The following is a 23,074-nucleotide window of genomic DNA, read 5'->3' as shown; positions in this document are numbered from 1 at the left end:
GACGTTCACAAACCAGTTTATGTAGAACTGAACTCAAAACATTGTTAAAGTAAATATTGACACTCTCACAACATAACATTATAGTCATTTACTTGGGCTTTTAACTGTATTCACAAAGGCAAATATTGGTCTAACACTTTTAAACTGTATAAAATCACATACCCTTTATCAGGCACACTGGCTTTATAATTTGAGCTTCCCTCCTGTCCATCAAGTGTACCTGATTTTTTTTTCTTTTTGTTCATTTCACTGCACAGTTCAGGCACGTTGGGCTGAGCTGAGACTATACAACTGTTGAAATTTAAGTCATACTCATCCATCTACAACCAGTCAGCCATCACCGTTTTTGCCACCACACAGCTCAGCAGAGCTGTGGCGGCCAGCTCAACATGCACACCCACACACGTGTAGTACCACACCGTCATGTCAGCCAGGCTCATGTAGGACCAGTAGAGTCCCACAAACATGGTGATGCCGAGGAGGGTGAATTGGCTTGCCATCGCCTGGCAGAGCACACTGAACCACAGCGCCCCTCGGTCCTCGGCGTAGGCCGCCAACAGCAGGGCCAGCAGGGCAAAGGCCACCAGCACCAGTGGAGTGTACAGACACAGGACCACCAGCGACCTGAGGACGTTACTGTTTGTGTGGGTGGCTGCTGCTCCGACAGCGCTCTCAGGGCTGTGGGGCTCATCACAAGACAGTTTGTCATCTTCACCCATTAGACAGAAGTGAAAGGGGCTGATGAGGGCTTCACTGGAGTGGATAAACACACCGCCAAAGACTACCAGGGAGGCAGTCATCTGGATGAAGATGAGCAGGAGGAGGAGGAGCAGCACAGGAACCCAACATGCTCTCCTTTTGTGTGTCAACACAGATAGAGCAGCCATAACTGAAGCACTTTTAGGTCTTCAGCCCTTTAACCTGTCAAAAGAAAACAAATAACAATAATTTTAATAATATGTGTCTGAGTGTGTTTGTGTGTGAGAGAGAGAGGGAGAGAGAAAGAGAAAGTAACAACACAGTATTTATATTAGCAAAAATAAGGTGAACTCCATATCCTGCTGAATAATCTTTAGAAATGTTTGAGCAAGCGTTCAATCTTTACTGCTACAGCTTATAATTTTAGATATTATAATGAACTTACTGCTTTAAATGTTAAAATCCAGGAAGAAACAGCCTCGAGTGGCTTGTTGACTGCGCAAAATGAGTCACGGGGTTAACGTTCATGCTTGATCAGCTGATCAAAATATGGTGACTTCTCCTTTCTGATCATATGGTAAGCTGTTTATAAAATGATTTACCAGATGAACTCTGGTCAACTCTTGCGTCACTGCTTGCGGTTAATGAACAGCAGGTCGATCACCGATGGCCAGTTTAAACAGATTTGACCCAGGTGAAGGTCTGCCACTGCCAAAAATGTTCATTTAAGGTTGGTTTATAAATGTGACGCAGAGCCGACGCCGCTGTTCCCCCCTCAAAACATTGACCAAAACATGCGGAGCGAGGGCTGCCCGTGGCAAGGTTTCATTTCCTTTCCTTTAACTTGACTCACATCGACAGAGGAAGACAGAAAGCCAAGGCAGCACTGAGTCTGGTAAGTGTCGTGGTCGGGGTGTATTTACCATTCCCTCACACGGTGGACGCGCAAGGCTGTGGACGCGCACGAACCGTAGCCGCCTTCCCCAAGTTGTGTCCCGCTCGCTTGGTGCGCGCTTCGCTCCAGCAGTCAGTCCGAGGCGCAGAGCTCCCTGCGAGTCAAGTGTGTGCAAGACCTCCCGTCGCTTTCTTTCCTTTAACTTCACCGCAAAAGACTCACAAGGTTGGTTTACTGATTTCTGTTTTTCCAGTGCATGTTGTGGTCAGTGTTTATTCCCCTCCTCTGTTAATTTCAGATAGTTTTAACAGCTTGTTCAGCATGGGAGGGAGGCGGGGTCGTTCGCGACAGCTCCTTTGTTCTTTTTTTTGCTTTTTAGTTTTATCTCAAACCAAATGCTCACGTAATGGCCAATAATTAACAGCAGTAAATTGTCTGTCGGGGTGCAGGGGTAATGTTCGCGAGTTGAGTTAAATTTAAAGTGCGTTTGGACAGATCTGGGTGTGTGGATCCGTGGTTCTGATAGACAGCAGCTGGAGCGAGGTGTGGTTGTTTTTACAGGGCAATTAGCGATTAAATTAAGAGGAAAAGGCTACAGGCAAACCGGTTTCTTTTTGATTTTTGTTTTTGTTGTTTTCCCCCTTTTATTCGTTTTAGGGGAACAGTTCAATAGCAAAGATTTTTTTTTTTTTTTTTTGCGCACATGACACAACTTGTCCGGATTTAATCTCGTGTGGGATTTAAGAACTGACAAGTGCCATTGAGTTGCATGGAATAAAATAATTAAATGTGCTTTCAGTGGTGGCAGTTCTTGACTTTGGTTTATCCGCAGGCTCTTGAGACATCCATGATCAGTTTCATATTGACATGCCAGTGTCTTTATACCATTAACACACACGTGATTTTACTCAGGGAAGGACAGAAGGAAGGGTACACAGTGTTCCAATACAAACAAACATGTCTTTGGTTAGCTATAAAAACTGTTTCTTAGCTGTGAGTCAGATTACCTTCTTTACCATTTGTTATTATTGTAGCTTAACTGTAAATTGCACTTTTATGCATTCAGAGGGATTACTGCCTATTGATAGGCCTATTGGAGGAATTTGTCAGTTCCCATTTTCACTGCTGCAAGAATCAGTTGAATGCCATACCCAGTGGGTGTAGTTCTGTTAGTTGATCCCCTGTGTGTGCATTTGGACAGTTTGTTCTCATTTTATTCTGATCTATAGCTTTTCCTGTATAGGCTCAGCATGGGAATCAGGTCCAGCAAGAGGCAGGGGGCCCCAGCCAGCAGCGCAGAAACTGCTGCCACTGAACAGAAGGCTGCAGAGGAGCCAGCAGCTATGCCAGCAGCACCAGTGATCCCACAGAATCAGGAGGCTGTTGAGGCAGAAAAACCGGCTGTAGTGGCGTCTGAACCAGCGGAAGAACCTATAGCAGAGATCAAGGCAGAACCTGAGCCAGAGGCTCCTGCAGCCCCAGCCCCACTCAAAGATAATGCACCAGAGCCTGTGGCAGAGGAAACCCCAGCCCCACCTGAGCCAGTCTCAGCAATTGAACCCCCAGCCCCAGAACCTGTCGCTGAGCCGCAACCTGTCGCTGAGCCAGAGCCTGTCCCAGAACCTAACCCAGAACCAGAGCCTATGGAGGCAGCCCCAGAGCCCACCTCAGAGCCAGTGCCACCCCCAGCTGAGGCTCTGGAGCAGGAGATAGCCCAGCTGAACCAGGAGGAGTCTCTCCCTGAGCCAGATCTTTCTTCAGCCCCTTTGGTAGACCTGGGTGTCCCTGAGCTCACTTCCCTGGCCATCGACACTGCTCCCTCCCCGGCCAATCCAGATGAGTCGTCAGATGTCCCAGGGGTCGGAGAATGCCAAGACGGTGTTGAAGCTGCTGTGAATTCCATGTCTGTCCCGGAAGAATCTGTAGAAACCGTAGAATCTCTGGAAAAGCTGGTGGAGCCCGAGGGTGTGGGTGCGGGTGCAGGGAATTTGGAGCAGCTTGTGTGTGATGTCAACAGCGAGGAAAGCGTCAGTGGACTCTTAAAGCACTTGGACCTGACAGGAAATGACCTCGCCAGTGACCTCATTCCCAACGCTGTCAAGATCCCCGATGACATTCCCATAACAGACATGAGCGCTTCCACTGAGCTGATGTGAAAACACGGAGGAGGCAAAGAAACAACACGGAAGAGTTTAAATGGACACGATGGATCGATCTGTTAAAGCCTCTTAACCCTTTACTACATGATTTCTGAAATAATCACGGACAGGTTTTTCTCACCTTAAGTGGCCTAATAAAGGGATACAGCTCTGATTTTTTTTTTTTTCAAATATATTTCTAAATGGTTACTGAATGGCAAAATTTCTTTTTTTGTTAAAACTGCAAACATTTTTTTTTTCTTGGTGGAGTAGGTTGAAATCAGCTTTAATTCAATTTCAGTGTAATGTCTACAGAAGCTTTCAAATGGTGTAATGGGAGACTCGGTTTATGGTCTTAGTACAAATTTGGAAAAAAAAAAAAAAAAAAGACTGTTACGCAATTGGAAACAAAATCTGAAGATCAGAGAATTTCTTTAGGTCAAAAGTGTTTACAATAACATTGATTCAAATATTGTTTGAATCACCAGTTGCCTTTTCAGCAACTTTTCATATTATAAATAACTGATATATAATCTTTTTTTTACCTTATTGAAAAATGACTTATAAGTATCCATACAATTTTGCTTTAATTCTAGGAGAAATGCCCACATGTTGTGTTAGTAGCTAATAGGATATAATAACTATACCTATAGCAGCACTTTGCAGCCATCTCTTCAAAGGTGTGTGGGTTGGGGGTAAAGGGACTCAGACATGATGTCACTTGACATCAGTATTCCTGTGAACAAATAAAGCACCAAGAATTTAAATGAATTCTCTTGGAGGGCATGAAGAAAAAGTACCTGTTGCCTTATGGCAGCACCATGCAGTAAAACGCTGAAGGGAAATAACATAAAGGGAAGGGAAAGGTTGAAGGGAAATAGGAACAAAAAATGAGAAAAGTTCATTTTGTATGAAAGGGAAACATTGCGTCTCAAGATGGTGAAGTAGGTGTGTAGCACTCATGAGCCGTGCTAAAATGCCTTGTGGGTAAGGGCTTTTTGGTTAAAGGCAGAGGGGGCAAGCAATGCAATTTAGTCAAATGATTGAGACATAACAAGCATACCATTGGAAAGCAGGACCAATAAAATGTCAAGATGCTTGCCGCAGTGTGTTCCCCTCATTCACCTCATGGGGGTTTGAATCAGCCTGTATGCTGTAACACAATTGTGCTTGGACTGTAATATTCCCCTTTCCAACTCTGAAACAGGAAGTTACCTTATTGTATTTTCAGTTATTAGAGGAAGTGTGTGTGGGGGGTTATATTTCACATAATGGCTTGCTTCAGTTGCTTGTGAAAAAATAAAATAAGATTATTCCAACCAAATGTGTTATTGTTACAGACCCTTAAGTTTTTCAACTGGAAGAAATACTGTTTCCATATTTTGACACTATTCTGTGATCTGAATAATGGCAAAAATAAGCAGATCTGGTGTTGGGTTTGACATAGTGATAAATCAACTGATTTATAAAGATTTGCAGTGTGTCGGGGGAGTGTAAGGTAGCAGCCCAGTATCCTTGGTGAGTCAACAGCTGGCTTAGTTTGTATTTTACATTCATTAGTTGTTAGGCCACAGAGCCACAGATGTAGTTTTCTGTTCATCCCATTAATTTGAGTGTGGAATGTGATTTTAGCTGAGCCTGAAAGTGTCCTGCATGGATCAAGTACGGATCTGGTTATGCACATATGGAGCTGCTTCTCTGCGAAGGGAAATTCCTCTTTCTCCCTGTTTTATAGCACTTATGTCAGCCGAGCCCTCAATCCACACCACGCTACATGCTAGAGACACAGAAAAACTGTGTGTATGCACACATCAAATTCCTGCCAACACAGTCCATAACATGTAGCGAGAGACAGTGCCTTCTCACAGTGGACTGGCTGATGAATGTGGGAGAGGGGAGGGAAGAGAAGGGGAGAGACGAGGCCACATTCTTTCCAAAGGAAGGGGTTTTTCGGGGCGCCTGGGTCAAAAGTCTCCGGTATGACTGTGTTAGAGCGCATGAGAAATGTGCTCCTCACATACCTCTCCCACCAGACTCTGCCTGCTCTCACTACATAGCTATCCCAACATTTCTACATGGTTGTCAGTGTACTGTTATGAGAGAGGAAAGAGAAATTATGCCTAGTCTAAAATAGCACTCGGAGAAATAGCCTTTTTACTTTGCTGATGCAGCTATATCCTATTAGAGTGGAATAAATGCATGTTCCTCTTTCAACTGCAGTGTTTGCTTTGAACGTCAAGATCTCGCCCTCTAATCCATAAACCACACACGCAAGACAAACATGTAATGTCACCAACATGTACAACTTGGAGCAGCGCCATAAAAAAATAAAGTTGCCTGGCTTTATGGATTCAGTTTTTCAGCTTTCCCACCCAAATGAGCTTCCTTTTGCATATGTAATAACTGATCCCAATTAGGAAATCTCTGGTTTCTGTGGGTGCTCATAGTCATGTTTTCCAGTTTGTTTTCACTAGATAACCATGAAGGCAACATTACGCGGGGCCAGATTTGAAACTTGCGGCTATGTGGTACAATGGTGAAATTTTACAGTCTGACTGAACTGTTAGGAAAGACGACACGACTTGAGATTCAGTGGTTTTCCCATTTAACTCAGCTTTCTGTCTCCTCCAGCCCCTCCTCGCTGTAACAGCCTAAGCCTCAGGGCAGGGCAAAGATTTGATGGGTCCCTATGGAGTGGGAGAGGCACTCCTTAGACAGTGATTTCAGTTAAGCTGGCCTACAAGTAAAGGACAGAGTTAAGAGACTGAGCTGGTTCTCGATGCACACAGGATAGATGATAAGCAGCATGATTTGCGCTATTTGTGATTCCTGTCATACCAGAAGCTTTCAGCTCAATAAACAAAACGGCTGGACTTGAGTCCATCCTCCTCTTGTTGATTTCCTGTCTCTCTATGGACTGCGATGGCCAAAGCACAAAAACAAACAAACCAGAGCTTCTCAGTATTCGTTTCCGTGACACTGTATGGTAAGGAAGTAAGACACAAGGGACACTGACTTACCCATTGGTCACATTTCAGTTTATTTAATTTTCATGAAAGATGGTTTACAGACTTTTATGAAAAACTGAATCATTCTATATAGACATAACTGTGGCACAGGAACTAGACAATACTGAAAGTCAAAAATACATTTTCAGAAAGTGCAATATCTGCTTTAATGCAGAACAAAAAACTACCACAGAAACTATTTCCATGTATTAGTAGGCAGAGAGCAAAAGCTGAACTTGATACTGGAAACGCTGTGCAGAAGACTGGCATTCAAAAGCTGAACAAGCAAATAGTCAACCCTTAAAGGAGAAATGGCCATTCCAGTAAAAGATTTTATGCAAAATACAAAGTAAGTTTATTAATTTCAATATATTTTTTCTGGCTATTTCGGATTATGTGCAAATAAATACAGCATTTCAAAACCAAAAGAATCAAGGTCTTATAAATAAATCAATGCTGTTTATTTACAGACGGCCATCGGCTGTTCCACTGTCTTAGGGCCAGGATTATGTGCAACTCACATTCTGGGCTTCAGCTTTCTGGGAAAAAAACAAAACAAAAAACAGAGAGGACATTCAGGCAATTAATCTCAATGCAATCTGACAGCTGAAGAGGAAAAGATCAAGTATCTTATGTTTAAGTTAATTTCCTTTTGCTGCCATTAGTCGCCTGTATTTTTTAGCCAGGTCAACATTGGCACGTCCAGCTTGGAAGGGGTATGACCACAAGATGGAGTTCCAGGAGAAGCCGTATGTCTTCACGCCATTCAGCAGGTAACGTACCTCCTCCTGGGTGAAGTTCTTCCTCTTCCTCCACTAGGAGTAAAGGTGGAAGACACAAGAAAGGTAACAGTGAGTCACAGCAGGTAAGAAGTGTGCAACTGGGCAGCGCGCTGTATATCATGAGACAGACTACACATGTGCACACATTAATACACCATGAAGTACCTCCTCCTCTTCCACCTCTTGTTCTGAGAGAACGATTTGGGAGTTCAAACAGCAGATTGTACAGTTTACTTTTTTGCCACAGTCACTGTATTTATTCTCTCAACTAAACATCTCCTCCATGCATTCTACAGATACTTTTCAGTACTGAGATAAAGAGCAGGACACATTTGGCAATAGTAGACTCGGGTGTAAAAAGCTAAACATGTGCTTTTTGCATCAGAAAAATAAAACTCTTACAGTGGAAGACGGCTTTCTGCTAGCCTGAGTCTTCAGCTGATAATCTGGAGCACGGCCTCCATTTTCAAGATGCATTCTTCTTTCTGTATTTTGAAATACAGGACAGCAACTGAGTGTGCGAGACAGTGTGTGTGTGTGTATGTATATGTATGTGACAAAGACTCAGTGACAACAGGCCAAGTACAGATGTTGGACACCTCATTCTGTTACACAACAAGACATCAACGGGCCTCAGACTGGAGTGAATAGAAAGACAATCTCTCTTTTTTTCCCCTTTTTCTCTCTTGCCCCCCCTCAGCCTCAACGGAGTGACATTACGTCATCCGTCATGCCTAATACAGCTGCCATGCAACAATAGAGGAGGAGAAGAACGACTGACTGGAGGAAGGGAGAGGGAGGAACAGAATAAAAGAAAGGGAGAAAGACAGAAAGGAGTGAAACACAGGGTAGAAGAGAAGGGTGGAGACAACAGTCAAACAAGAAAAGATTTTGCTCAACAGATGGAATGAGAGTTTTCTGGACAGTGGAGGAAAAAAAAATATCCAACAATGAAATGGGATTAGATGTGGATGCGAAAGGACAACAGACAGTCTGGACTGGAGTACGTCTGACAAAGAGAGGCAGCTGAGAAGGGCATTATGTTCAGAAGTACTCAGAGATACAGTAAATCACTGCATGAAAGCACAAAGGCAAGGAAGGGGCCTAGGCCTGGAATGGACACAGCACAGAGCCTTTGCTGCCATGGTACACCATTAGAAATTAGTCTGAACAAAGTCTGATCAAGAACAGGGAGACAAAACTCGAAAAGCAAAAAAGACTTGGATGGCAAAAAAGAAAAGAAAGCTACGATTACAGCTGGAGCCCTAGTGGAAAGTGCAAATAAACCTGCAAATGTTACAACATGGTACAGTTATTAAGTCAACAGACATCATTATGGTTCACTGGGGTGTTTGTCAAGCCTAAGATTCTTAGAGTACACATGGTATAATACATGGGGGATGGCTGGGACGGTGTGTCTATATCTGTGACCTCCCAGTTTAAATAACAGAGTGCACCCCGGGTTCAAGGGAAGCAAACAAAAACCACATCGTTTAGTGATACTCTTAAAATACATGTGAAACCATAAACGCACGTCATAAAAATACAGAAAAATGCACAAAACATACACAATTGTTATGGGCACTACAATGCATCTCAAAACAAATTTGTTACTAACTACAGCATGTATCACCATCACTTTTGAGTTTTTTTTTGACCTAGCAACCTGGCTGAGATGTGATTACGCGTTAAAATAAACTGAAGCAGTATAAAACTACCAGGGGAACGGAAACTGCTCCACCATGCAATATAAAAAGCAAAAAACACATAAAAGTGTAGAACATGTAAATTTGCAATGCGGAAGAGACTAAAATGGTGTTCCTTTCAGCCCTGCCACTGTCATAGACCACAAGCATTGGGTCTCTGTCTCTCTCTCTCTCTCACACACACACACACACACACACACACACCCACACACACACACACACACACACACACACACACACCCACACAGGGTGTTCTACAGAGTGTGAAACAGCTTAATACAGCTGTGTTGCTCTGAACCAGCTCTGGCCTGCGCTGTGAGAACACTGGCTGGGATTCAACATTCCTTCTGTTTAGCCAGTCTGCTGCCAGGAATACACTCATGAGGACAGCTCAGGATGCCACAGGCTCTCTCTCGCACACACACTAACACACATTTAAAATCAATCTAAACACCCAAAGCCAAGCCATAGACCCAAGAGTTAACAGAACATACCTTCAGGGAGACAAGGCTTTTTCAGAGGAGTCAGGCTCAGACCTGAGAGAAGGGATCATGAAAGGATCATTACCTCTTAATCAGCCAAACATAAAAGACAGGTGCAATAAATGATATGGTGTTGTTATATGACCATGTCATATATATACCTGTCCTGTTATGAGGCATGAATGTCTTCATGTTAGCTCCTCTACGCAGGGGAGTCAGGGTGAAGCCAATGGCTGACAAAAATGAGGGTGGAGATAATCTCACATTTTCACTTTATCCATTTACATAATAAAAAGAATAAACCTTTTTGGGAGAGGCACACTGCTACCTGTGTGTGTGTGTGTGTGTGTGTGTGTGTGTGTGTGTGTGTGTGTGTGTGTGTGTGTGTGCGTGTGTGTGCATATGACTTACCATTGTAGTTCCCCCTGTGGTGTTTCCCTTGTTGGGAGCCCTTTGGCCCTCTGTGTATGGGAGTCAGAGAAACTTCTGGAACAATGAAGCAGAAAGCAGACATTTTAATTTCACAGTACATCAATAATTAAAGATAAATCATATAATTTTGTACTAAGAAATTTTAAACATAGTCTTTAATGCCCTAAGGAGGTACCCCATTTGCACTGACTGTTCGTTGCCCCGCAAAACTACTGATAATGAGGTAGTAGTCAGCTTATGTTGCCTTTGCATGTTTGCCAATGCTAACCTCATTACAGTTGTTAAGTAACAGCATTTAGTGCCTGAAGAAAATGTCAAATACACAAGTTAGACATACAGTGTACTTAGACACTTACCACACAAATTTACATAGAGAGGCGATCAAAATTCAACATAAGATCCCATTAACCCTTCACACTCTAACAATCCCAACCAAGAAGTGCTTCTATAGAAAAGGATAAAGAAAAAAACAGCTAAGTAGATAAACATATATGTTTGATGTATAAAAAAATATAATAAATACTGAATGTACTTCATGACTCAAATCTTTCAAATCTGTCTAAAATACCCTGTATTTTCAATATGACAGTATATTTCAAATAAGGTGTGTTTTTAGAGGAAACTTCTTTTCATCCACACTGAATAATATAGGAGTTAGGAGGATTTCCAATCAGTAGTAATACATTTTTTGGTAGCTAGGTGTGATGTTTTGATAAATGTAACCAATACCACATTTTCAATGCTAATATGGATTTTTTTTTTTCTTTTGCCAAACAGTGCAGGCTTGTGCCATTTAGTATGGGGTCACTGGACAACATAATTGAAATAAAATCCTTTTTCCCAATATTTGAGAAATAGTGTTCTATGTACCAAAAATGGAGAAAGTCAAGACAGTTTGCTTTTATTTCTGACATGTTACTCAGGGCTTCCGTAGTGGATATTAACCTTGGGTAAAATCTTTGATCCCAATATTCCATTTTATCCCAGTATTGTATTGGTGCCTTGCTAATTCCTCCTACCTCTCCACTGTTCTCGGGCTCTCTGTGGCTCTGCCTCTGAAGCCCTCTCAGACTGTGCATCTTCCTGCTCTGCGGTGCCCTGCTGGGACTCTCTGCTGAGCAGTAACTTGCAATGAAGAGCCCTGAACCTTTCTGTGGCCTCATGGAGAACCTTGTGCAAGTCACAGCTGTGGTTACAGGAGCTCTGCAGAGCCGCAAATGTCCTGCTGGTCACCTCGTGAAAATGTAACCCGCAGCCTGGAGAAAGACAAGAGGAAGGGTAAAGGGGATTAACATACTGGTGGCAATACTGTCCACATGATAGGATGGAAGCATCCAAATAAAAGCCATTGTTTAACAGCAACATACTGGAGCTGATCCCAAAATGGAGATGATGCAATGAGAATGTAATGACCAAAACTATCCCCACCCTAAACAGCCACAAAAAAGGCTACATGAAACACTGCTAAGAACTGATTAATTCTTATATATGTAACTTATTTAAAACAGGACTGTCTGTAAATAGGACTGTCTGGTAAATTCATACTAAAGTACTGAAATGGTTGACCTATACATAACCTGCATTTGTACTCCTGATGACTCTTAGATAATAAAACATGGAAAATAAAGAGAAACTCCATGTTCTCCTACCTGAGCACCTGTTATGAGATAGTGTGTCTAAGGCCACTGCAGTCTTCCCCGTTTCGCTGTTCTCATTGTCCATCTGTTCAGAACATAGACAGAAAACATCTAAAAGAGAGAGAGAGAGAGGCAGTAGCCATTATCACTTGGTGGAGGAAAACTTCAAATCAAACATTTACTCAACACCAGAATTCCAGGGAAGGATAATTGTTTTCTGCTGCTGTGGAATAATAATGTATGCGCTTAAGTAATGAAACCGTGTTTTCTACAGTGATCATTAGTTGATTCCGTCCCTTTTGGTACACCATGGCTCATTGGCGCTGGGGGCTTAAACTCTTGGCTAAAGAGAGAGAAAAAAAACACAAACATGGGAGTCAACTGAATTTATCTGCCCAGCCTAGTAATCTACTGAATCTCTGTTATGGTGCTCTGTCTGATCACCTCTCTGTCGTTTGTTGCTCTCTGGCTCCCTCTAGTGATGTTACATGGGAAGACTGCACGGTTCCGGTACCCTTACACACTGAACACAGCACATCCGCTCCATTGGGTGCATGTCCTGGGACCCGGTCTCCAGTTTGGGCCATTGGGGCAGATGTATCATTGGTGATATGCTTCTCAGGGACCAGCTGAGAGCACCGTGTGTTGTTGTCCCTCTCTCCCAGGGTACTTAAACTAAAGATCGCATTCCTCAAGTCTTCCTTACTGTCCCTCTTCTCCAGTGCTGATCTGAGACACTGAAGGTTGGTGACGTCATTCCCAGCTTCCACATGATCAGGAGCATTGCTGTGTCTATACGCCGCATGAACGCTTTCATTTTGATGCTTCTGGTGCAAGTGAATACCATGGCTCTTCTCCTCATGCACTCTTCTGGCAAGTGTGCATTTCTGTGTCTCATCACTCTCCCTGAAGATCTGCCGTTTCACACACCCCTGAAAAACAACACACATATTACAGTCTGTGATGCACATTAAGTGGCACAGCACACTTCAACTGGTGGTTTAAAATGAAATGATAGTGTGTACGCAATGTGTGAGCCAAGGTATTTCTTAATTCAACAGTCCACTCCTAACAAAAGGGGGAGCGTTCTGTCCTCACACTGATGCTCCTCCCTCTGACGCCTCTCTGCTCACATATTATTCTGACATCCCCTTGCAAGCACAGGCTGTACTGGAATAGATGCCCTCATCCACTCTGCTATTCAGCATATAATCTCTCCTCCTCTTCCTATCTTATCTAGAGTGAGCTCTTGGTGGTTCTTCAACTTTTCTTCTCCACCTTTTGGCTCCTTTTGGCCTTCTAAATCTCTCCATTTCTCATCTGTCATCTCCTCATCTCTTCCTCTCAACCATACCTCAGACATTCTGCCACCCCCTCTATTGAATGCTCCACTGACCTGCATTGAAAATACATGTGAAGGAGCAGCTGTAAACTGAGGTGGACGGCACAGCTCTTTTGCTGGAGTTGTGGAATCCATGCCTCCGTGCTCGTTCTCAGCCACCTAAAGATAAACATAGACATCTATGACTAAAATATGCTGCATGTTTGTGTAGATTAGACTGTGGCCATGTGTGTGAGCATGCCTGACTTTCACCTGTCCCTTCTCTAGCAGCTCAATCCTGTGCAGTATCTCTCTGGCTGACCTCCAGTAGCTTTCCATGTTTGAATGGGGCTCCATGGCTTCTACATCCTCTGTTGCTGCTATAGGGACCGGTGCTCCCATGGACACTACTTCACACAGAGTCAATTATATCATTAGGACAGCTCTATATTTCACATTCAACCCATATTTCATTAATATGCCCATTCTCTATTCTTCATAACCCTTCTTCAGGGTTATGAAGGCCTGGTGTTAATCCAAGCAGGAAGAAACACAGGTCCATCACATGACATTCACAAAAAGACACAAACTCATACCAGTTTAGCTGATTTGCACTTTCTAAATGTGGGATGAAACATGGAGAGAAGATGCAAAGTTCACAGAGAAAGGGCTAGAGCTAAGAACTGACCCCAGGTCCTTCCTGCTGAACAGCGGAGGTGCTAACACTAGTCAAGGTGGTAGTGGATGTCTTTCTGCCACTTCTCTTTAATATGCAAAAGTATATAATCTGTCTATTATATTATCTGTATATTATCTGTTTTCTAGTTTTCTTTCAAAAAGCCAGATTCATTTCAACGTATACTTGTAGGATAAAGGTATGAATATCAAGTAAATCAAGTAAAGTGGTAAGTACAAATGGTTTTCATTGGCATGAAAGAAATAACTTGAGATATTGCTTTGCTGACACAGCAAAATACAAAAGTTGGCATAGTGTGAAATTATACTTTATATAATAAACTAATACTGAAACAGTTTTACTGTGATTGTCAGAAAATATGCAACTTATTAGTCACAATGAAAACTATGTAAATAATAAGTGAGTGAGTGATTCACACTCTAGTCAAGGTGTTTTTGGTCGAGGTAATCTATCATGATGGTAAAGCACTACAGAAAAGCCTGAAATCCACATTTACAAAGTAAGAAAATAAGAGCCTATTACTGATTAGTGGGGTTACTTAATTTAGGATCTGTTTTAAGGATAAATGAGGCTGTTATTCCTGTGATATGTATAGAATAGTTGTTTTAATGTATACAGACTGCTTTGACTCACTGGCCTGTTTGCAGGTTTGTAGTATGAAGGCAGCACCCTTCCCAAGCTCCTCATTCGAGGACTCAGTAAGTAAAGTGATGATGGGTGGTAGACCTCCACTCTGCACCAACTGGGACTGGTGCTCCTCTACAGACACAAGACACACAACTGTGAAAAGGGAAATCCTCAATACAAGGGTGGTACTAAGACTGAGTTGTAACCCTGAAGGAAGAAAAAACATTGATCTCATTTGAAGTTTCTATGATTGATGGTATCAGCAAAGTGTGTTAAAGGTAAACTGTGAATCAGAAATTGCAATACAAACAGAAATATATAGATGGAAGACATAGCACACCATGGTAAAGTCCTACCAGAGGCCTCAGTGCAAAAGCCCAGGGTGAGTACCACAGGCAGCCTGTCCTCAGGGTCCAGGTTGGGACTGGACAAGAGGGAGAGGAGCTTTGGAACCACAGCATACTGAGCCAAACCTGTTGCCAGAGGAGCTACAGACAAGGTGTTTTGAATGAAGGAAATTGTGTGGATGTGTTAGTGAAATATAATTTGTGTGTGTGTGTGTGTGTGTGTGTTTTGAGAGAGAGAGAAAGATACTCACCATTGCCAGTAATGCAGGCTGACAAGGTCTTGGTCAAAGTGGCCGAGAGCTGACAAGACAACAGACTTTTATCTGCCTCAGATGCCAAACGAACCAATGCAAGGGTCAGAGTTTCCAAACCCCCTGAAGTGGAAAATCTCTCCTGAACACAAACTGGACAAAACAAAAGAAATCATGAGCATTGAATAAAATGATTTCTGGTATAATTTTAGATCATTTAACTAGAGTATTTTTTTTTAAATCACAAATTTAGAACCAGCTCTCCTGTGTTCCTCCAGCTGTACTTACAGTTGCTGCCAACTGTCATTGCAATGAAGGAGCATATCGGCTTCAAAATGTCAGTGCGGTGCAGAGTGATCTGCTCGAGCCAGGTTTTTACTATGGGGAAGGCTTTCACACAGATACGCTGTCCCTCCTCTGGAGAACAAAAGAAAGACAACTGAGAAAAACTTGCCTGATCTCTCTCTGGAACTTTAAGAAGTGGCTAGGATGGTACAGGTACTGAGTAAAACACAAACACCAGACAAATTTACCATTCTGAGGGTTGTTGACACAGCCACAGAGCGCACTAGACACAGATGACCAAAGCTGGTAGGTCTGAGTAATATTACTTTGTTTCAGAGTGGCCCCTGTGGAGAAGGGAAAACTGGTCCTGGAAATAGGAATGTTATTAAGCTTGTATGAGGGTGCAAATGCTCACAAACATGACAAACTCTATTGTAACATAGTATGTAAAACTGCAAAGTGACACAACTTACGTGAATAGATCCAGGAGAATGTCAAGGCAGCCAGTGGTCTGGGCAAAGGTCTGTCCTGATTCTGTGACAGCACACAGAATGATTAGGGCTTCAGAAATGTGATTAGTAAAAGTTGGATCATAATACTGTCAGACACCGTGTATCAAATTCACACTAGATTTTATTGCCTGCAAGCAAAAAACATCTTTCATGACCTTGTCACCAAGTCAAACCAAAGAAAATGTATATTGAGAGAAATGCAAAAATGAAATGAAAAATTCCAGTTATTTTCCAACATGTCTTATTTCCCTTGTTCCTGCCATCATGGTGCTTGACTGTGATGAAAAATGTATTGCTTACTTCACTGTAAAGCATTCATACCAGACTCCAAATTGGAATTATCCTTAAACCTAAGTCTTTCTTGAGGCTCAATCTTACTGTTGTTGGCTACCAGCACAGACAGCAAATAGACAACCACTCTCTTCTGTGTCAGTGACGTGTCCTCTCTCACCAACCAGTCAGCAAGATCTGAGAACGTCTCCTTTCTGCATAGAGAATGCTTGCAATACACTAGCAAGAAGAGACACACACAACATGAGTCCATAAAGTAATGACCTATCGTAAAACAAACTTACATTTGAACCTTTCCAGTACTACAATACACATGAGCCAGACTGCAGTAATAGTCCCACTATTAAAAACACTAATGTACTGTATGTGGATGCAATGCTAACACTGTGCACATTTCCAAATTCTGTGATATTTAGTAAACTAGAGAAAACTGGAAAACAGGGAACAATGATTATTCTACGATTGCATCTATACCATAAAGAACAGTGCTACAAACATTAAAAATACACAAACACACATGTAGACACACCTACCATTAGTCTCGGCCAGTGTGCCAAGTGTGAAGAGCGCAGTCTCCTTCACATCTAAATGTGCAATACTGGACTTGAAAAGGCTATACACAACTGTCACACCTCCCATTCCTCTGAACAGGTGCACATTATCTTCTGAAAAATTGACAAAGAAATTTAGAATAGACAGTGGTAAATATGCACAAAGAGAGTACTGAAAGATACACTGACATTGTCGACTGACAAAAAATTTAAATACTGTCAAAAAAAAAAAAAAAAAAAAAGCTTAATAGTTTAATCAACAGTGAAATATAACATACAGCTGCAGCCCTAGTCAAGGTATTAGTAGAATTTACAAACACTGACCTGAACTTTATTCACAGAGCCTGCTAAATTAATGCCAAAGAATGGATTGATATGGGCAAACAATAGAGTCTGATTAACCGGCTGCACTGAGTGAGTCTGAATGTTTTTTTTTTTGTTTGTTTGTTTGTTTTTACTGATGGTGACCTTTCTTTTCGCAGACTGAACCGATGGTGAGGAGAGCTTGTTTCTGCAACTCTGGATATTTCATCTGGAACTTTACACACTCCAGCAGCAAACTGAGATCTCTCTTTACGGCTGCAAGAGAAGAGAAGCATGCACACAAACCAGGCCATAGTACCAGGAGACATAATAATGTGATTAAATACCACCACAGGCCTCAAACAGGAACATCAGTGATTGAAACACCTGGAGATGGCAAGGAGCAGGTGTCAGATTCCATTTCCCTCTTGATCGGACTGTATCTGCAGTTTAAGACATAATGTCAACAATTTGAACAATTCACTCGAGTTAACCCACCTGTTACCTTCAAATTTACTAACACACACACACACACACACACACACACACACACACACACACATTCAAATAAAACTTGCTGCAGAGGGAAGGTTTTTCAACATAAATGGCATGTTATCATTCCTCGATGTCCTCCAAAACAACTGAAACAATAAAATGTCGATATTTATGTTTCATACAGCTAAAAAAAAAAAAAAAAAAAAAAGCCTGGGATCCAATAGCCCCCAAATGCGTACCCAAATGAAAACACATCATCATGTTAATTTTGTTTACCCACCTGTCGTTAATCATGTATTTAGGGACACCAAACACTGAAAACAAAGATAGTAGGACCGTTAACAGTTGCTTTACTCAAACAAATCTCCAATTGTCCACATCTGAATTGTTTTGTTGATGTATATAACATTACTCAACCGAGCTAACATCGACACAACAAAAACTCGACCAAGCTAGCTTTCTCGCAAAGGAAAGATTAACGTCCAAAAATATTAATTAACGGAGACTCTGGACAAGCTGCTGCCATAATAACGCTTACCAAAGGAGACGATGCCGAAATCCTAATTTAAACGATAAACAGCAGAGCCAAGCTGTGTGGTCCGCCCCTGGTACGATAACTGCACTTTGCGGGCGGGAAGGTGTCAGTTAGCTCCAAAACAGTGTAATGGATGCTTAAAACAAAATAAAAAATAGGCTGTTTTCGTTCACTGGCCATCCTATCTGCCATATTTCACGCTGTTTGGTGAGATAACACACTAACTGTTGACAGTTGAGGGGAAAAAGGCTTAGAAAGATCAGGCTGTAACTGTTTTTTTTTAGGAAACTTCAGAGTGGCAGCGCAGGGAATGATATGCTCAAGAGGGTAATTATTTGAATAAGGGCTTTGTTTATGTATAAAACAAAACTACACCCGAGTTGAGGGACGTTTTATATTATTTTTACACTGAAGAATATTTACAGAAACTTCTCGCATGGACAAATGAATGAAACACGGATATTTGAATACCTGAATTTAGTCAGATAAAGGGGGGCGAGGATGTGAACAAAAACGTTGTATGCCTGCCCCGCCGGCAAGCCTTATTTTTTACCCACCCGGATTCCGTAAAACCCACCCGTACTCTGCCTCTGATTGGCTAAACTCAACCCCACCCTAACCGTAACGTTAACCAATCTAATCAGTGAAAGCGCAGAGTGGCAACGAGTATTAGCCAATCAGACGCAGAGTAGGGGCGGGTCTTTCGCAGAGTTACGTCAGACGTTTTGGTATGAACGCCGCTGTCAGGGATGGAGTAGTTCAGCCTGTCAACCGCTTCGGATTCAAGTAAAGTGATCGTAAACGGAGTATGTATGTTATCTGATTCAGTTGTCATTTACATTATGTAACTAGCACCGTATAGATAGTAAACCAGAGTTTAGGTTTTTTTTTAGTAACATCAGCCTTAATCTGATTCGTTTTAGCGCAGCTAGCCAGCACTTTCAGCTAAGGTTAAATTAGGTCAGCGTTATCTTACCTCATAAAAAGTCATGGGCAGTTTTATTCTGCTCTTCTTGAGCTTATTTTGTTTTATCTTCTACCACGTGATGTGATGAAGGAAAGGTGTTTGTGTATTGAGTTCAAGTAGCCTGCATTAGTCTGACAGGTCCCTAGCTAAGTTAGCTCCTGTGGTTGTCGGTTGTCTTACCAGGAATCGAGCTGACTTGATCATTTATCGCTGCTCTTCTTTGCCATAGCTCACACACTGAGGTGACTGAGTTGCACGACAATTTTAGCAGCTTTCCTTGCGCTGCCACGGAGATGTCTGGACGTGTGTGTGCCAGCATCCTGTACAGAGCTTCAAACTACACTCTTGCACTCTCCCCCACTGCCTCATCCCAGGTCACTCTCCTGCTTTACATTGTCTTTATTTAGTGCATTATTTATCAGGCAATCATAACCTAATTCTCTTATTTACATGTACTTTTTCTGTACAGTCTGCTCTCTTTGCAGCAGTCTCCTCTCCTCACCGAAGACCAACCCAGCACCGTCAGTTCTCAACCTTTGGCTGCTCCAGATCAGATCAGTGGTGTTTCAGTGGCGATGAGTTAGGATCTGGGTCTCAACAAGGTGGGCGCAACCTCTCGACCCGTCAGGATCTGGACTTCCAGCTCAACCGGGTCCAGATCGACAGCATCCTGCGGACTAATGAGCAGGTGATGAATAGCTTGGTTTTCTTCTATGGGCTGGGGGAAGAAGCCTAGAGTTGAACCTGTCTGAATAGATGCTTTGGGTATTGAAACACAGGCAAGTGTGTTTATGAGATGTTGATCAGACATCTTTTGTAGACAGTCTTTGGGTTGTAGCCTAAATCAAAAACTCTTTCGAAATATTGGTATTTGTAGGCATCAGCATATTCCATCTAAGATTATATTCCACCTAAGCATGTTATATGTCTGTATTTTAGTGTGTGAGTGTGCCTGAGTTTGATGGCAGGGGACTCAGTGCAGTGCGAAAGTTTGAGAGCAACCAGCTGGCTGCTAACACACCCAATGAAGACCGTCGCAGTGTCGCCACCTGCTTACAGGTATATCTTTTCCCACATTAACATCTATCTCCCTATTTCTGTTCATATCTATATTCCTCATTACAGCACATGTGAATTTACAATCAAATTATTGTCACTTCTTCAGACAAAGGGCATGCTCTTTGGAGTTTTTGATGGCCATGGGGGTTGGGCATGTGCCCAGGCGGTCAGTGAGCGTCTTCTGTACTACGTAGCAGTTGCCATGATGCCCCAGCAGACCCTGGAGGAGCTGGAGAGGTGTATGGAGCACAGCAGACCTGTTCCTCCCATCTTACAGTGGTACCAACACCATGGGGACTTCAGCTCCCGGGAATCTGCCTCACTATACATAGACCACCTCAGAGTCTTCTGGCAAGAATTGCTGGCCAGTGAGGACCACGGTGAAGGCATGAGGTCTGTTTGTGCAGGCTGGATGTGTGTCACCTTCTGTCATCTGGGTGGATTTATTGGAGAGAGCTCAAGTCTTGCTCTGTCAAGCAAATCCCCCCCCCCCCCCCCCCCCCCCCCCCCCCCCCCCCCCCGTCTTGCTGTCTTGTTTGCCTTGCTATATTGCTTTTCCTTAATTTGGCTTTCTGCTATCACTGAGTAGAAGCATACGATAATACAGATAACTAAAGGAGGATTGTCAGCTCTTACATTAAAACCACCACATCAGTTGTTATTACCAAACCTTGTGATTTTAAGTCAACTTAAACTAGTGTTTTGGGGATTCTTGTTGATAAAGAAAAATGGGTGGGTGCCAGAAGTTGTGGGGCTGCTACCGTGTTATTTTATCCAGCCATCTGTGAAAAGTAGTAACTATGCATGTTGAGAGAAATGAAAAGTGATGCTATTGAATTCATGTCTTTCATATTTAGTTTACAACCCTCCATTACATTGTTCCCCTCTCTATTTAGTCCTCCGGATGCTCTGGACTTTGCTTTTAAGCGACTTGACACTGACATCTCCTTGGAGGCTCAGGTCCCACTTTCCAGTGACCTTATGAAAAGCACAGCCATTCAGGTAATAATGTAAAGTCTGCCTTGCTGCTTTGTTTTGCCCAGATGAGTGCAGGCAGGATCACCCAGCCTCTTTACATATGCATCATAATCTGTCCAGGTTGCCTTTGCTGGCTGCACAGCCTGTGTAGCTCATGTGGACACAGAGGGGATCTATGTGGCGAATGCCGGTGATTGCCGAGCAGTGCTGGGGGTGCAGGAGGAGGACGGCTCATGGAGCGCTCTGCCCCTCTCCTGGGACCACAACTCCCAGAACGAGGCTGAGCTGGAGCGCCTCAGGGCACAGCACCCACCTTCAGAGAGGGACACAGTGGTTACAGACGACAGGCTCCTGGGGGTGAGGGTTTGTCATGGCCCAACACTAACAGGCTTTGTTACATTAAAATGATCAATGAATTTAGAAAAAAAGGCAGTAACTGGTCCTGTCTTTTTGTTGTGCTGCTAGGTTCTGATGCCCCTGCGTGCCTTTGGTGATGTGAGATTCAAGTGGGGTCGTGAGTTGCAGCAGAGTGTTCTAGCTGGCCTCGACTCTGGAGTAGACTTAGACGCTCTTAACCTTTACCAGTACACTCCACCCAACTACCTAACTCCACCCTACCTGGATGTGGCACCCGAACTAACCTATCACAAGCTGAGACCTCAGGATCGCTTTCTCATCCTTGGCTCTGACGGGCTGTGGGATGAACTGGGGAGCGAGGAGGCTGTGCGACTTGTCGGGGAACACTTGAGTGGGATTCACCTACAGGTTTGTGTGTAGAATTAAACAATTTTGATTAACAATACACATTGACATAAATCAGACTTATTCACCGCTTGCTTTTTGTTTCTTGTTATTTTCCTCTAAAACATCAAGCACTGCTGATCAAATTATGTTTGTTATTCAAACTACACTCTTGCACTCTCCACATTTGTTATTTCTAACAGATTTTCTTGCTCCCTCCTTTTTCTCACAGGCTCCAGTTTCTCCATCTGAGAGGCAGCTAAAGCTGGGTCAGATGCATGAGCTTTTGCTGAAACGCAGAGCCCGGGCCACCCCTGCCCTTGACCGCAACGCCGCCACACACCTCATCAGACATGCCCTGGGCACAGGGGATTATGGGGAACTGTGCCAGGAGAGACTGGCCTCCATGCTTGCACTCCCAGAGGACCTGGCACGCATGTACAGGGACGATATCACAGTTACTGTGGTGTATCTGAACTCAGACTTGGCGAAACCTCATCACAGCTAATGCACAGACTTTTTCAGAATGCTATGGACATAAATAGAGATGTAACTATAAATCCTCTTCAGCTCAGTTCAGATTTGAGCAACATATCCTGTGAGTGTGTTTGTCAACAGTGTTTTCCAAAGAATTTATACATAAAAGGAGAGTTTTAAGTGGTGTTTATTGTATAGATGGCTATTTTTTACCACTCCATATACTTTACACAGTTTGTTACATTTTTAGGTGATTATGACATTTATTAGGTTACTACTGTACAGCCCATTGTTGCAATACAGATCTTTCTGCCTTCTTTTCATTTTCTGGGGCAAAACTACTTCCTTTGTCACCATGTGGCAGAGTGAGTAGAAGTAATGGGAGTAAATACTGGCCTATACATTAAAACATAATTTTGCTTCATACTATGTATTTTTGTTCTGTATTTGTATGTGCAGATTCAGAATTTTATGCTCAACAATTCATTGGTGAAATAATCTTTTTCTGTTTACTTATGTGAAAACTCTGAGGTATATTTGTAATTATGTGTAAATGTACTGTGCATAGACACACCTGGATTAAAAGCTCTTAAAATCTTTTATGTTGGTTAAGGAACAGCTAGTCAGCAAAGGTGACATGCTTGCAAATTGCACAGACTATTTGAACATTTGATGATGTGTCCTCATAAATTGGGTGGGACACATTTCATTGCACACTCTAGCTCTGACTGTTGGAGGAGCCGGTCTGACCATCAAGTATTTTGTAAACACACGCATGGTATCATCTGTGAGAAAAAAATCAACCCAGGCACTTAGATCATCATGACTTGCAAACAGTCTCTTTAGTAGAATGTATAT

General features: G+C 42.7%; 3 protein-coding genes across 16 annotated transcripts; 2 read left to right on the top strand and 1 right to left on the bottom strand.

The window, feature by feature from the left end:
- Positions 1-1,606: 1,606 nt before the first annotated feature.
- LOC115360699 (E3 ubiquitin-protein ligase RNF12-B-like) lies at positions 1,607-4,161 on the top strand. Its single transcript, XM_030053781.1, has 2 exons — positions 1,607-1,819; positions 2,824-4,161. Exon 2 carries the CDS (start codon positions 2,845-2,847, stop codon positions 3,748-3,750), a length of 906 nt encoding a protein of 301 aa, XP_029909641.1. The 5' UTR covers positions 1,607-1,819; positions 2,824-2,844; the 3' UTR covers positions 3,751-4,161.
- Positions 4,162-6,754: 2,593 nt separating this feature from the next.
- On the bottom strand, positions 6,755-18,545 carry terb1 (telomere repeat binding bouquet formation protein 1). Of its 12 annotated transcripts, XM_030054682.1 has the most exons (25): positions 18,466-18,498; positions 17,998-18,076; positions 17,740-17,773; positions 17,352-17,407; positions 17,130-17,240; positions 16,644-16,775; positions 16,198-16,329; positions 15,781-15,841; positions 15,556-15,674; positions 15,311-15,439; positions 15,023-15,175; positions 14,781-14,912; positions 14,431-14,556; positions 13,374-13,510; positions 13,176-13,280; positions 12,224-12,711; positions 12,040-12,122; positions 11,792-11,890; positions 11,162-11,398; positions 10,122-10,196; positions 9,872-9,943; positions 9,723-9,764; positions 7,925-8,007; positions 7,523-7,555; positions 6,755-7,279 (listed from the first exon to the last, which is right to left on the bottom strand). In XM_030054682.1, the coding sequence occupies exons 3-25, from the start codon at positions 17,751-17,753 to the stop codon at positions 7,247-7,249; spliced, it is 2,652 nt and encodes an 883-aa protein (XP_029910542.1). In that variant the 5' UTR covers positions 17,754-17,773; positions 17,998-18,076; positions 18,466-18,498; the 3' UTR covers positions 6,755-7,246. The 12 variants fall into 12 exon arrangements, with proteins under 12 accessions (XP_029910542.1, XP_029910535.1, XP_029910533.1 ...); XM_030054675.1 differs by having other exon boundaries at positions 6,755-7,555; positions 13,374-13,507; positions 18,466-18,501; XM_030054673.1 differs by having other exon boundaries at positions 6,755-7,555; positions 18,466-18,500.
- On the top strand, positions 18,051-22,816 carry pdp2 (putative pyruvate dehydrogenase phosphatase isoenzyme 2). Of its 3 annotated transcripts, none has more exons than XM_030054689.1 (9): positions 18,051-18,067; positions 19,191-19,335; positions 19,431-19,649; positions 19,901-20,020; positions 20,127-20,413; positions 20,917-21,022; positions 21,119-21,355; positions 21,464-21,763; positions 21,972-22,816. In XM_030054689.1, the coding sequence occupies exons 2-9, from the start codon at positions 19,255-19,257 to the stop codon at positions 22,245-22,247; spliced, it is 1,626 nt and encodes a 541-aa protein (XP_029910549.1). In that variant the 5' UTR covers positions 18,051-18,067; positions 19,191-19,254; the 3' UTR covers positions 22,248-22,816. The 3 variants fall into 3 exon arrangements, with proteins under 3 accessions (XP_029910549.1, XP_029910547.1, XP_029910548.1); XM_030054687.1 differs by lacking the exon at positions 18,051-18,067 and adding an exon at positions 18,665-18,800; XM_030054688.1 differs by lacking the exon at positions 18,051-18,067 and adding an exon at positions 18,712-18,804.
- Positions 22,817-23,074: the final 258 nt, after the last annotated feature.

The sequence above is a fragment of the Myripristis murdjan genome, chromosome 6, assembly GCF_902150065.1.
Source record: "Myripristis murdjan chromosome 6, fMyrMur1.1, whole genome shotgun sequence".
Classification (NCBI taxonomy): Eukaryota; Metazoa; Chordata; class Actinopteri; order Holocentriformes; family Holocentridae; genus Myripristis; species Myripristis murdjan.
The sequence above is the reverse complement of the archived record's forward strand: the minus strand, read 5'-3'. Positions and strand labels throughout refer to the sequence as shown.